This window comes from Photinus pyralis, unplaced genomic scaffold, assembly GCF_008802855.1.
Source record: "Photinus pyralis isolate 1611_PpyrPB1 unplaced genomic scaffold, Ppyr1.3 Ppyr1.4_LG7, whole genome shotgun sequence".
Lineage (NCBI taxonomy): Eukaryota > Metazoa > Arthropoda > Insecta > Coleoptera > Lampyridae > Photinus > Photinus pyralis.
In genome coordinates, this window is record NW_022170738.1 from 21,664,196 (window position 1) to 21,679,580 (window position 15,385).

The 15,385-nt window shown below is 34.5% G+C and overlaps 1 protein-coding gene across 1 annotated transcript; it reads left to right on the forward strand.

The window, feature by feature from the left end:
- The first annotated feature begins 8,016 nt into the window (after nt 1-8,016).
- Nucleotides 8,017-13,770, forward strand: LOC116176113. Its single transcript, XM_031494588.1, has 10 exons — nt 8,017-8,663; nt 8,720-8,856; nt 11,553-11,781; nt 11,833-11,970; nt 12,040-12,117; nt 12,164-12,241; nt 12,296-12,379; nt 12,923-13,131; nt 13,420-13,579; nt 13,652-13,770. The coding sequence occupies exons 3-10, from the start codon at nt 11,574-11,576 to the stop codon at nt 13,768-13,770; spliced, it is 1,074 nt and encodes a 357-aa protein (XP_031350448.1). The 5' UTR covers nt 8,017-8,663; nt 8,720-8,856; nt 11,553-11,573.
- The last annotated feature ends 1,615 nt before the right edge of the window (nt 13,771-15,385 follow it).

The window sequence follows — 15,385 nt, forward strand, 5'->3', positions numbered from 1 at the left end:
CCATACTAATAATACACGATCAGAAGGGCGCGAAGCAAAGCCCTATAATTCATCAAAAGTACGGTTTGGGCTGGATGTCATTTCACTCAACAAAACCAAATGTACTCTATGTAAAAAAATCCCCTGAATCTGAAAATCATAATCCCCTGGCCGGAAACTCTCGAAATACATATATTGTTATACAGAAAAAATGAAGAAAAAAATGGGAAAATGTTTTTTTTTCGCATTTGACTGCAATTATCTCGTTAACTATCGCCCCGAGTGAAAAAATGAAGAGAAGTGATATTTTTTATGAACTTTTCCATTTTTTTTCCGGTGAGGTATTCAAGTGAATTTGTTTAGAATCGAATTGTCTATGTAGACCATACATTTAGTATGGAACGTTCATTCTTAATAAATCCTACCCAACATAGTATCTACTTCTTTTACGGGGCATGTAAAAAGATAAAGTTGATAATGATTTCTCCGAAATGAAACGTCTCAACGGGGCACCCTACCCTCCAGGTTTGGGGCCATGACCTTAGAATTTCCCCGCCAACGTCACAAGGTCATGATCTTCTGTTCTCCCAAGGTCGCAACCGTGTACTTTTTTTTAACAAATTTTTTGAGTAGAATTCTGCTGTTCGTAATCGCAATTTACAATTTATTATTTAGGGTTAATATTTCATTTTATGCGTTTATAACGTCCACTATTGTTCGTATTTACCGTAATACCTTCTAAGTCGCAAATTATCCTCTGTAAATGGGGGTCACCAAAAAACTACGTGCTTTTAAACTTGATGCATTTGTCCCACATGTGCTTAACTTCCCTACCGTAAGCTGTTTCTCTGAAGATAATAGGCGTTATTGATCATTAGGATCTCACACCAATATATAAACCACCCTACGCTAATTTATATGTAGTTAACTGAACGCTGTCTCACTGCTAGGCGTGAATTCTCTTTTTACAACACACCCTATGGTAATGTACAGGTGGTTGATTTAACTTCGTTGCTAAACACACCACGAAATATCAATACAAATCTAAAAAAAAGTTAATAAAAAATGCCCGTTACTGGACCAAAACCAAACGTTCGGGATATTGATTAAAGGAGCTTTAAAAAGGACAAACAGCAAACCGTGCCTTATGTGTAATCTTTCGACTGCATGATGATTAAGCTTTCAACTCTCGTAGGTAATTAATCACTTGCTACATAAAGACTTTATTTTGTATTTGAACATCACTCATCTATGTAAATCATGCCATCCCGTTCGCTACGCGAATCCTAGCCACGAGCCTGAGAGATTGTAAACCCATATTCCCTGAATAGGTAAGCCTAGCTCTAAAATATTAACAACGCGTATATAAAATTGATGCTACCGAAATACAAATACAGGCTGAACAAGAATAAAATCCTAAATAAAATATAAGGTTTTCCATATGAAAACGTTCATTTGCATGAAACAAGACGTAATGTAGGAGTATCATTTTTGTGTGTTAAAGCTCGGATTTAGTTGTTAAGTAAGTTATTTCACACAATACGGTTTTGTGAAACGTAAAATGTAAAACAAGTTTATATACACACTCCAGATGAAAGCTGTAAAAACAAGAAATCCGCGTTACTAATGAATACTGTACGAGGACATTTTAAGTCGCCAAATCCGAAGTTTGTGAGGGTAAATTGTGCATATAAAATCAAAGTAGCCCACTTAAATGCCTTCGAAATTTAAACTAGGCTTTGTTTTTACGTCCAAACGCCGCCATAACAGTTTATCGAAATAAACGGCCCATATGTTAGCTGCAAATTATTTAGAAGATCGTATGTGAGGTAGGCTCGAGCGAACTCTAATGTAGTTATAGATTAGTTCATTTCGGATGTAAGCTTTTGCGGATAAATTTTTAATGATGCAAATTGATTAATAATTTAGCGCCGCTCTGCGTGTCTTCGGCGGAGTTGATGCAATAAGAAGCTAATGGTTAAACATCTTACGCAAATTGATATGGCTTAAGTTGGGGCACGGTTGATATAATATTAATTTGGAGGTAGGCAACTTTGTTGCTGGGATGTGTAAATCTGTAAAAATATTTCTTTATTCAGATTTAAGTAATGAACAAAAATGCTTTCTTTTATGATCTAAAGTACCACTTAATGTCATTGCAAGTGGTCAAACCACCAACATTGCACGTTTTTGCACATTTCTCAACTTTTCAATTTTTGGCATATTAACATTGGAAATGTTTATGTTCGTGTATGGGTACAAAGTTCAAGTTTCGTTCAACATCAAAAGTCAACGGTGTAGCTTCAAGTGACGATTATCCCATAGTCGGCCGTAATCGGTAGGAGAAGGAACAGTCGCGGATACTGTCGATACAGTACATACTTACTTGATATTGCTCAAATGTTAATTCCAGTCTAAAATTCCCGCACATCACTCTGTGTCGCACATCTGTAATAGTATTACGATCATGTTATGATGTCTATTATTCAGGAGTATTCCTAGAATTTCCTCTCATTTCACCAAAACCTTTTGCGTGCCGTGGAATTTTCTTAGTATCCACATACGGCATAATTTCCCTAAATTTTGCCCATAGAATACCTTTGTTGCGTCCCTAAGCCAGAATTCGTTCCTTTAGTTATTCCTTTGAAACTTCCTTCAAAGAAATGATCCTAGCACGCCCTGTATATAACTCGTTCATCTGCCTCTGTACATATTCCCACTTATGTGCGGCGCATGAGCCGTGGAAGCTAGAATGAATCCTGTATGCGCATTCGTCGAACGACAATCGAAGAAAAATCGAAGCAAGAGATGTCGTCGTACAACCATCATGTCTGGTAAGAAACACCATGCCATTTTCGTCGAATTTATTTGAAGGCGTTATAATCGCCTTCCTCGAAGCTGTCGTTTAACCAGCTAGTAATCTACCTTACTGTAAAAGCAACGCCGTATAACAGTGGGTCTGGCTTGGCGCTGCTTTTAACAAAACCCGCCGCATAAACGGCCAGCTAAGCTCAGTGTTTTTAAATATGGAAGCAAGAGAAGGTTCAAAGCAGTAAAGTTCGTTCTGGGCAAGACAATCTCCGTGCGTTATGGTTGAGCGCCACCCAATTTCTAATGTACACTATCAACTCACCCTGCATAAAATTGGGAAGATACAGGATGCACAATAACCACAAATACAAATCAAACGGCTCTATATTGCTGGTTGCTTTCAAATAAATTGCAAAATAATATAGATATATATGTAAAATTACACACTGCACAAATCATAAAAACCCCCAATTAATTCCCAACAATTATACTCCAGTTCAAAAATGATTGCCCCCAATTACTGTTCCTTAATGATCGTTAAGATTAATAAATGAATCACACATATCAATTACAAAATGGTTACGTTACTACCGATCACAACTAGTAACGAAAATATCCCAACGCAAGTTCGGTAACAACAAGGCAAATAGAATACAATGCTTACCTTATGTAATATTCCAGATGTGAGGCAGCAAAGAGAGCTCTGTTTGCACCATTCATCTCTGCAATCAAAAGAGAACAAAAAGGGGCCCAAACCACAGGGTTCGGAATATATTATGAATAAATGTCTGAAGGACCTACGAAGCTTGCGGTAAGCTCAAATCTCGATACCCCTCTAAAAATGTCTGTGTCTCTGATGGAGTGTCGCAGCCACACAAAAATTAATATATCCGATCAAGCAAAAAAAAGGCATTCTCGATCATGTCGAAACAGTATGTAGTTAAATGAGTTTCTCCCTCGTCTTCATAAAATGGCCGCTCTTATCTCCCTCAGATAAGGTTGTTGGTCACGACCTCCTAGGTGTCTATGGTTGATAATGAATCTCCAAAATTTTCCCCCAATCAACAGGTGGTCTCGAACAAGATATTTCCCCCGAACAAGGAATTTCGGTACCGAACAAGGACCCTAAAATAGTTTAAGCTAAAAACTTCCTACACACACATGTAAAATTCGTTACCTCTAAGTAAATTTAAGAGGGATTAAATACCAACCGTTCCTCAATTACACATCTTCCAGTATATCCGTAATCTACAATGGCCGCCATAAGAAAAGAAATTATTTAGATAAGCGTACTTACTCGAAGAAAAAAGTTTCACGTTAAAGCCCGATGAACGGTAAAATGCTGCAGACTACTTGTCTCGCAATTAATACGGGTAGAATTGCCAAAGTTTTTAACTAACAGTGGTGGCAAAGATTACCCACGTGTTTTTCTTTTCTCACGTAGAACGGCTTAGTTGTTCGTTCGATCAGAGTCGAAATCGGAAAGGAAAGCATGTGAAATTTTGGATCGCCACCTGGCGGAACTAATCCAACGCATAGAAGTAGAAATTTATATACAGGGCGTACCGAATGTAAAATACGGAATGATGCAAAGAAGAAATGAACTTGTTACAGCCGATCGCCATCATCTATCGCTTTCGTTTGTTTATTGAACCTACTTCGAAACAAGAACAAGTTTTTCCACTCATATTTATCCATAATCCTTCCTCTTCTACCTCACGGTGTTGAGGTATACAGTGCGGAACGACATCTCCATGCATTTCGGTTTACCGCCAATTGTTCCGCCTCTCTCCAATTCATTTCCCGTTCTTTCGTAACTATTTCAATTTCTTAATTACCAAATCAAGATTTAAAATCAATTGATTTTATTTGTATTTTTAATCAATAAACACGTTAATCGTGATTGTCTATATTATTTCAACATCCCTTTTATACAAAGTAAGCAATTACATTTCATATTGCTATGTTTATTTCATCTGACAGGATGAAATTTTCAGAAATCTTAATTAAGATGGACAAGGGCGGTCTTTTTTTGTGTAATTAACATTTGTAATTGAATTTTATTAATTTGTCGTTGGTCTATGTGATGGCATGGAATTAGTTATTTACATTATTAGTGCGGGAACAGTTATTTTGCAGATGAGCGCGAAGATTGGCGGCGCGAGTGCGCAACGCGCACGAGCGACGCATCTCGCGCGAATCAAGCAAATACTGTTCACGCCCGTAACATGTATTCTATTTTTTGCACGGATTAGTTACATCGAATTTATATAAATTCAAATCCTTTACGCGAGATTTTTGCGACATTATAATTCTTTGGAAAAAATCAAGTCCTCTATGCCGATAAAGTAGAACTCTAGAAATTTGAAATGTCAATTTATTGTTCAAAACTTCTGGTTTAAGCTTATTTTTGCCCTTGTACTACAGGGAATGATGTAAACTGTATTTATATTTTCCTTTTTACTCTTCCATCACACTACTTATTAGTTTATGATACGCACTAAATAAATAATTTCGTTAAATTTTTAGGCACTAGTGCGCGAAAGTAGATAGTCAATTGTAAAGTTGACGTTCCCGACGTTCGTGTTTTATTGGGAAAACGCGATTTATAACGAAGGAGTGCAAAAATTATTATGTCATACGAGAAAGTGATCAGGGTTGTTTTTGTTTACATTTTTATTTTATTTAAAGTAGAATTTTTGGTAATTGTTGGGTCTTTATCTGTTATCAACTGTAAATGCTTAATTGAATTGAGAGGTGGATGTGTTTTATCGTTGTTTCTGTGTAGTTAAGAGAGATGAAATTTTATTTTTTCCTAAAATATGTTTGGATTTATCTCTTAATGTCTGATAACAAATTGATTTATAAAAATTATTCGACCTCTATTTTTTGGTCTATTTACGTACGTTGAGAGGATAGTCTTTGTTGTCAACTGTGTATGATTGGTTGTTATAATTTTGATTCTCGGAAGAAGGGTTTCGCCGTAAATAGGACGTTAACAAGAAAAGCGCCGCTTTTTGCCATAGTCAACGTAGAACTACGTTTCGTTGAAAATTTAAATCAATTTTTTTGCTACGTTCAGCACCGACTTTCGTTTTGTTAAAGAATTTATTCGCTTCAATCGAATTCCATCGTGGCTTATTTGTTTTGAAGCCACAGCCAGTATTGAAAGTTTCTCCAATGTGCGATTTAAGTTTGAAGAAGTTTTGTGTGTGAAGCCGGAAGCCAAATTCGCGACTATTTATTTATATATGTAATTGTTTTTGTACTGTGCAAGGATACTTTTTTGATTGGTTATTACAATTCCAGGACAAGTAATGTAAGTTAATTCATAATTTTAGTCTATTTGTAACAAATATTTGTGTTTTTGTACCATTTTCCTTTTGTGTGTTACTCTATTCTTACACTATGGTTACACTTTTGTAATTTTTACTTTAATTTCCGTGTGTTTCATTCACAATGACATCTTTTCTAATTTACCCAAGGTCCATTCTAATTATTCAAAATTTTTCAGTTCAGTTTGGAGGTATTTGGTCCGACCCACTATCTGTTAGAAGTTAACCGGTTAACTGAGGGCTGAGTCGAATCTCTCCTCTGTGCTGGGGAAAAGTTTTGTGCCGTGTTAATAAGTGAAGGTAAAGAGCTAACTAGGTTTTTGTTTTGGTGTTTTGTGTACGGTCTTTCTGGGCTACGAATCACTGTAAACAGCAATATGCACCCTATTATAAATATCGACACGCAACAACCTTCGCGTTTTCTAAAAATTTCTATTGATTTATTCAAAATCCCTGCACTTATCTCAATGTGTCTTGTGTAGACTTACATTTCCCCAATTTTTGTGAAGTGAAATATAATTTTTTTAAATTTTGATTTCACTTTCCAAAATATAATATTTCTTGACAATTTTGGCTGGTATTACTGGAATTAGATGCAAAATTTCAATGAGTGAAGCAAAATAACCAAAATCCATTGTTTGGATTCAAATTCTTCTCAATAAATACAATGCAGAACCAGTTCATATAAATTGTTCTCATAGGTCGATTCCTTCAGGAATATTAAAATTACAAAATATGCAAAATGTGAGAACGATATTTTATGGCGGGGGACTTAACTATGAAAAAGCCAATTGTTGACGCGATTGTGCACAGATGCGTATAAGGGCCTTAAGCGTTAAGGCAATTAAGTTGCAAAGCGCAAAAAACGACCAATCAGACTGAATGCTGCCATGCCACCCCTTATGATCGTACGTATAGATTTCAAAGGGAATTTTCTTACGCTATTTAAAACTCACCCGTTAGAACCTCTAAAACGAGAAATAAACCCACTCGCGTACAATTTTAAACGAACAGGAAACGAATAGGCAACCGCGCTTGCCTTCCGCAATATCGCTTCTTCTCACCAGACATATTTTCGTTCACGTTAGCTATGAAGCGGTACATGTGTCAATTTTCCTATTCTGAGCCAAATACAGATTTAAAAATATGCCATTTATTGATGCAATATGAAAGAGTTTGCCAGATACCTTATGGATAAAAGTTGAGATCATTTATTTTATACAAACAGTAACCGACAATGGGTTGTTATAGAGTAATTATAATAAAATTTTTGCGATCTTCTTGTCTTTGTCGCTCTTTGGATAATTTGGGTGGGGTCGCAGCAAAATGGCAACCATTTGCAAACTTGTTAAATTTTGTAATTATGTGTGATAGGAATGAGGAGAGGGGGAATGGAGGAAGCATTATTTAAACACGGACATGTTGGGAGTGACTGTACAATTTCATAAGACATCCGACGTTAACATTAATTAAGAAAACTTAAAATATTGAAATACAAGCCAAAAAAATAGGGGCCGCCAACAAGTTCCAAGGGGAAGGGATATTGGGAGAAAATTGTGTATTACCCAGTCAACACGTAACTCTCAGTTACATAACTGAAAGAGCTCTAATAAGTAACATTGATATGTTACAGTTGTAACTGAAATGATATGTAACTGAAAGGGCTCTAAAAGGTAACAAAGATATGTAACAATTGTAACTGAAATGATATGTAACATAGAGGTTGGAATGTTCTATACCAAACACGTAATAATCACTTACATAACTGAAAGGGCTCTAGAAGGTAACAAAGTTATGTTACAATTGTAATCGAAATGATATGTAACATAGAAGTTGGAATGTTCTATTGGAATGTTCTATACCAAACACGTAAAAATCACTTACACATAACTGAAAGGGCTCTAGAAGGTAACAAAGTTATGTTACAATTGTAATCGAAATGATATGTAACATAGAAGTTGGAATGTTCTATACCAAACACGTAATAATCACTTACATAACTGAAAGGGCTCTAGAAGGTAACAAAGTTATGTTACAATTGTAATCGAAATGAGATGTAACATAGAAGTTGGAATGTTCTATACCAAACACGTAATAATCACTTACATAACTGAAAGGGCTCTAGAAGGTAACAAAGTTATGTTACAATTGTAATCGAAATGAGATGTAACATAGACGTTGGAATGTTCTATACCAAGCACGTAATAATGACTTATATAACTGACAGGGATCTAGAAGGTATCAAAGTTATGTTACAATTGTAACCGAAATGATATGTAACATAGTGGTTGAAATGTTTGAGCAAGCACGTAATTTCAGTTACATAACTGAAACAGTCGTCATCAAAAATTGGCCCAAACCGCTTGAAGCACTGGTCTTAATTTCTTTTCTTATCCATAAAATAGGTACCTTTTGCGCAGTCTCGTACTGTCGTGTCGTGAGACGCCATTTCTGTTTTCTGTCTTATGACGTGTGACTGATGCGAACGCGGTTGAATTTTTGTGAAGTTTATGCAGTTTTACTTTTTTGTGGGTAGAGGTAAAAACTTATTTTAAACCGTTATTTTCTAATACAATTAATTCATATTATTTCAGTTAGGTGAAGATATTTGAAAAAGTCGCTCCTACGCATATAAGTCAAAAGTAAAGGTCAACGGCCGCGGGAGGCGGGACACATAACCTCAAATTCTTTTTGACGCGTTGAAATAAGTCGGTGTTCGTTCTGTGTTTAAGTAAGTATAAATTTATATTCCACCTTTTTTGTGACTTACCTACTTATAAAGTACGTAAATTACAAGTTTACGCATTATGTCATGTGATCGTAAGCATAAAAATTTCTGTGAGCTATCATACCGCCAAAAAAGGCGAATCATTGATTTAGAAATTGGCAACTTGTCATCTTCAGAACCTGACATTTCTAATAAAGGCGAGAATAAAGGCAACCATCTCATCGTAACTGACAATGTTCTTTTGCGAGAAACTACCGATGAATGTGCTTCAATTAATGTTGAAAAATCGTCAAGTCCCGATATCACCACTGTAAGCCATGATCCTCTTACACACGACGAGTCATTTAGTTCTAGTCGAGCTTCCAGTTTTTCTGATTTATCTGAGGATTTATCTCACCGTGATGAAAGTGTAGACATTGAAATGCAATCATTAATAGATGACGAGATAAAGTCAGAATCGCTTTCAGATTCATTAAGAATGTGGACTATCAAATTTAATATTCAAAGATTGGCTCTTAGTGAACTTTTAAGCATTTTACATAAAAATGGACATAAAGAATTACCTTTAGACTCGAGAACATTAATGAAAACTCCCATTAGAACCCAATCAAAATTAGACCTAGGTAACGGTGGACAATCCATGTATTTTGGATTGTATGATAATATTATTCGGGCAATTAAGAAATATTATAGGGAAATACCCAATCAAATAAAATTAAACTTTAATGTGGATGGACTACCTCTGCATAAATCTTCAAGCAGTCAGTTTTGGCCTATTATGGGTTCGATTGTCAATGAAACGATTTACACTGAACCTTTTGTTGTGCAAATTTTTCATGGTTCACGGAAACCCGATGATGTAAATATTTTTTTAGCAGATTTTGTAAAAGAGTTAAAACAACTTTCCGAAGATGGCATCATATATTTGGGTAAAAAAATTGACGTTATTATTAGTGCCTTCATTTGTGACGCACCAGCTAAAGCTTATATATTGGGTGTTAAAAGTCATACCGCATATTTTGGATGTGGAAAGTGTATTCAAGAGGGAGAGTATATCGAAAATCGTGTTGTTTATCCAGAACTAAATAGTACCCTTCGAACAAATTTATCTTTTAGAAATAGATTCCATCCAGAGCATCACCACATATCTTCTATTCTTGAAAACCTTAACATAAACATGGTAAAACAATTTCCACTAGACTACATGCACCTTGTTTGTTTAGGAGTTACAAAAAAATTACTTACGTTTTGGATGAGAGGGAAAATGGACGTAAGAGTAAAAAGAAGTCAGTTTCCTAATGTTGTACAAAACTCCCTTGCATTACAAAATAAATTCCCTATGGAGTTTTCTCGGTCTCCAAGATCAATTTTAGAGTTTGATCGATGGAAAGCCACTGAATTTAGGCAGTTTCTTTTATATTCTGGCTTATATATTTTAAAAGGGATAGTTGATAGAAGACTATTTGACCACTTCCTTTGTTTAAGTATTAGTATTAGAATTTTATCAGACAAAGAATACATAAAGAAATATTTTAGTTACAGCGAAAAGCTTTTATACTACTTTGTACAAAAATTTGGTACTTATTATGGTCTTCAACATATATCTTATAATGTTCATAATTTAATCCATTTATGTAATGATGTCAAAACATTTGGTCAGTTGGATATGTTTAGTGCGTTCAAATTTGAAAACCATATGTTCAAGTTAAAACTTCAGTTAAAGAATACATCTCGACCCCTGTCTCAAATTGTTAACAGAATTAAAGAAGAACACTCATTGCCCATTAAAATAACACACAGCGTAAAATATCCGTATATAAAATTTAAAAAAAGTCTACCCTTTGCAATAGTATTTGATAATTTTTGGATTACCTTATCAAAATTCAATAACCTTTGCATGCTAAATGGTGGAGAAATACTTGCAGTTGAAGAAATTAGTGTGAGAAAAAAAGAAGTATTTGTTATTGGAAAAGTTTACACCTCTAAAAGGGACTATTTTAACTCGCCGTGTAATTCCAGTGAATTTGATATATATATTATATCTAGAAATATTAATAAGACATGTACACATGCAGCTAGTGAAATCAAAAGAAAATTGGTGCCAGTGGACTTAACTGAAGAGGAGACGTTGGTGATTCCATTAATTCTATGATCGTAATGAGAACATTTTTTACATGTGCAATTCAGTAGTTGATATTTAACCTATGTTTCCTCTTTTGAGCATGTACTTATAGGAGATTTGGAGGTGGTGTTTTCAGTTGTACTAAATATTTGGAAATTTTTTGTTCTTTTTGGGATTTTTCTATGTGACCACTTTGATTGTTATTTTCTGGTGCAAAATACTTGACCTCACAAATTCGTAATTTAAAACATCTAAGAAAATGCTTCATCCAACATTTGTGGATCCGACAACGGAATCCCACAGAATGAGGTGAAGCTGGCACGTGACATGTAGCATCGAATAGCAGCAAACCCAAAATCTCCATAGGTATATCTAAAAATGAAAAGGCACCCTTAGTTCTTAAAATTATTACTTATCACCCACCATTATTAGTTTTAAATTATTATTGTCAATCGCTTATATACTTAAGCTTAATACTATATTTGCCAATGGGGGGGGGGAGGGGGGGGCACATTATGAGATATGCCACCAAATTGTCAATTATTTTACAAATTTTCAAATTCTATGTAATAATTAGGTAGTTCAGTTGCTCAAAAACATGGATCATGCTACGTATGCAGTAGTATTGTTTGAAGAAGACCAAACCTGTTCTGAAGTACCGACATCATGGATATCACCATCAAAAACGTCCTGCTGGTGGCCCAATACGAAGAATGTGTCTTCCTTAATATCAAAAGGAGTTACTCCAGATAAAAATAACCCTATTACCTGGAAATTATTTCGTGTGCAAGTACAGGGTTACTATGGTAAGCATATCTGAGAACTATGAAATCTTACTATTAATATATTTGTTTCAGACACTTTAGATGCAGCACGAAAACGGGCTACAGATGCCGATTATACTTCAGCAGAGGATGAAAAAGGAAGGGGACTTCGACGTAAAAAAAAGGCGCTTAGAGTAATATCTGATTCTGAGGACAGTTACAGTGGCAAAGGTAATTCTTAATATTTTAAGAAACCTATCGGTGGTGATACTGATAATTTGAAATTATTATTTTTTTTAGAAAATTCTCCTCCGCCTTCCTTAATGGTGGATCACAGTGAAATTACTGCAATAGCAAACTCAGACTGTAGAAATTCAGGTAATATATTGAAGTTTTAATACATTAAATACCTTTCTTTTTTTAGAAAGCGTATCTTATTGTAATCGTACTTTATTAGAAAACGTCGAGGAAAACGTACAAGACAGTGATACTAATTTTCTAGGTAATGTATTCCAAAAATTTCATTTATTCGTATATTTTATTTTTCATATGTAAGACAATCAACAATCAACTCCTGATAGAACCGAGGATAGAACCCTTACTTCCTATGACATGGGGCGTGACATAAAAGATTTGACAGGTAAAGTGATATTAATTCTTTAAACGTTTAGTTTATTCAATCTCTGTTGTTAAATTTATTGGATTAGTAACTTGCGATTATAAAGAATGTGTTTCTGCGGCAATTATGCGTCCAATAAGTTTAACAGAGGATGAGTAAACTGGGTCTTAAGTCATAAGTGTAATTTAGTGATATATAACATCTGTCTAAAATTATTTGTAATGATTAAATTAAATTTTCTGTTTGGTGGACAAACCAATGCTTTCATAAAGAAATTAATACATGTTTAAAATGGATTTGAAGTTACTGAATTCCTCAGACCAAAGGGCTCCATAATTCAGAAGTGTTCTGCAGTAATGAATTAATTATGGTTCCCTAATGGCCGTTTGCACCAACAAATTTAAGCGGTGCTTAGCTTAAGCATCGCTTAAAATCCATGGCAACCATTGTCTCAATAATCGTTGCCATGGATTTTAAGCTATCCTATGCTTAAGTTAAGCACCGCTTAAATTTGTCGATGCAAACGGCCATTACTTATGTAAATAACTACTGCTTTTGTTTCAGACAAAGTTGACTATCTCATTAAAATTAACAAAAAAATATTTATGTACGTCAAAGAAATTGAAGGAAAAATGGAAAAATCCAATGTTGTTGAAAAACATCTGTCCGCAAGTTTAAAAGACATCCAAGAAAAATTCCCGATGCAAACCACGGACGAGTTGGTTGAGTTAGACGACATTTTAAAAAAAGATGATGATCTCAAAAAGTGTTTTGTAAGTATTTATTTCATGGAAAGTATAAATTTCTGCATGTTAAGTTTAGTGAAACTATGCTTGAAGTAAAGGGATTCAAGTGTGAAATTAAATTGAAAACTGAATCCGTTTTTTCTATCAAGCAAGTATAGTATTATTACACTGTGTACATGCATACTAAATACGTTTGATTGTTATCCTTTTGTTGAATATTAATTCCGTTTACCATGACACTATACCAAGTTCCACTACGATTATTTGTTTTTATATCATGTAAACTTATTTGAACTTTGTATATACCTATTTCAGGTCAGTTATGTGAAATCTATAGGAGGCAGAGGTTTTAAGGAAATGGTGTCCCGTATTATGGGCAAACTGATAACTAACAGTTTGGGGATTAGCTGTTCCCTTCTGGGGAAAAGAAATCACTTTCCATTTAAGCATTTAGAATTGATGAATAATATATTAAGTAAGCATTTTACATAATGAAATCTGTTTTGGTGGGAACGCAGTTTGTCTTATAGAACTTTCTTTTTTCCAGATGCCGTTCGGCAAACTTTCCCTGATACAAGCGAAAGTGCCATTGAATTGGCGGTGGGGGAGTGGTTACGCTTAAGCAAGCTGAGACAATCAAGGGAAAAACCTCTCCAAAATCAATAATTTTATTAATGAATATTTGAAATGCTATTGTGATAATATTTGACGTTTTTATGAATCGTTATTTTGTTTTATTTTATAAGAATATATCTTTATTTTTCACTGCTGCATTTAGTTATTTTTACATTACTGTAACCTTCGTTTGCGTTACATATTACTCTCATGTATACTAACATATACATATTTGTTATGTAACTACCATATTTACTGTAACCTTCAGTTGCGTTACATACAACCCCCATGCAACGTCATGTTACATATATGTTACATATTTGCTTAAACCTTCAGTTACATTACATATTACTCTAATGTAATGTATGTTTGTATATACAATACATAACTGGGTTATTTGTTGTAACATTCCGTTGTGTTACTTATTACGTTCATGTAACATATAGTTACATGTATGTTACATAGCGTGACGTATTCGTTACGTTACACCGTTACATAACAGTGCTAGGCGTTTTGTGTTACTTGCATGTAACATTTAAGTTACTAGATACATAACGAAGCACCTAGTTAACTATTATATTTATGAATCGGTTACGTTACAATGTTGACTGGGTACTTGTTACTTAAGAAGCGAGGGTGGAAATTGTTTAATTATCTAAAACGAATTACAAGTATCTACGTCTATATAAATATAAAACTCAAGTCTACACCTTTTTGCGCCTATACCGTTACCGTTGGTAATTTAGAAATTCCATACCTTGCATAAATAGGAGAGAAATAACAGCACATTTCAACCCTCTTCGTGTTTCAAGCACAAAACAATCTGTTTCAAAATATGGGAAACGATGCCTTTTTGATATTTTATCGTTACAATCCGCCACACAACACTTTCTACGGTCACATAACTTGTTCATATTTTAAATCTTTCAAAAGTCAAAATTGACATGCGTAAAACCTTGTGTACGTATAAAATCGATGGTAAAAATATTTCCTGTAACGAGCAAAATTACAGGTTTTGCAAAAAAATATTCGAGTCTGCGATAAATAGTTCTCCGTACAACCACGGGAAACGCTGTAATCAGTGACAATTTAGCGCCATTTATGTTTCTGTTCTGTGAAGGTCTTATTCTGTGCTTATAAGTGCTATTAACACTGCATTTGTTTTATTGTACTTCTTGTTACTGTGTTTTACATTATTTAGTATTTGTAAATGTAAACTTAACTTGCGTTACATGTCATGTCATTGTAGAAATTTAATTTGAATGTTTGACACACATTAAGCCTTATGCAAAGAAAAGGGGATGTAATATACGTGTATGTTTGGTTGCATATTGTAAGCAACCTATGACAACGTCGCATTTGTATATACGGCGGCATCGCCACTCACCCGTATGAAGTCACGCAATAAACATGCTTCCTAAAACTATTGCATTTATTATCACAATTAGCCGTAAATAGCATAAGCGTTACAATTATCACTTAGTGTACATGACATTTTTATATCAGAAATAAATTGTAAAATCGTAATGGATTTCAAAGCTCGTATGCACTCAAGAGCACTGGGGGTTGACTAGTTTTCCGTCTGATTTGGGAGAAAACATTTTCTAACGCATCTTGTGTAAAACGGTGCAGTAACACAAAGTTATATCCTCTTTGAAGACATTCA

What these genes read in the sequence shown, in the direction of transcription:
- LOC116176113 (XM_031494588.1), top strand. Translation starts at nt 11,574, where the DNA reads ATGGATCATGCTACGTATGCAGTAGTATTGTTTGAAGAAGACCAAACC. An exon ending in GGACAGTTACAGTGGCAAAG is followed by an intron (nt 11,971 to 12,039) that starts GTAATTCTTAAT and finishes TATTTTTTTTAG; the next exon opens with AAAATTCTCCTCCGCCTTCC. An exon ending in TGACATAAAAGATTTGACAG is followed by an intron (nt 12,380 to 12,922) that starts GTAAAGTGATAT and finishes CTTTTGTTTCAG; the next exon opens with ACAAAGTTGACTATCTCATT.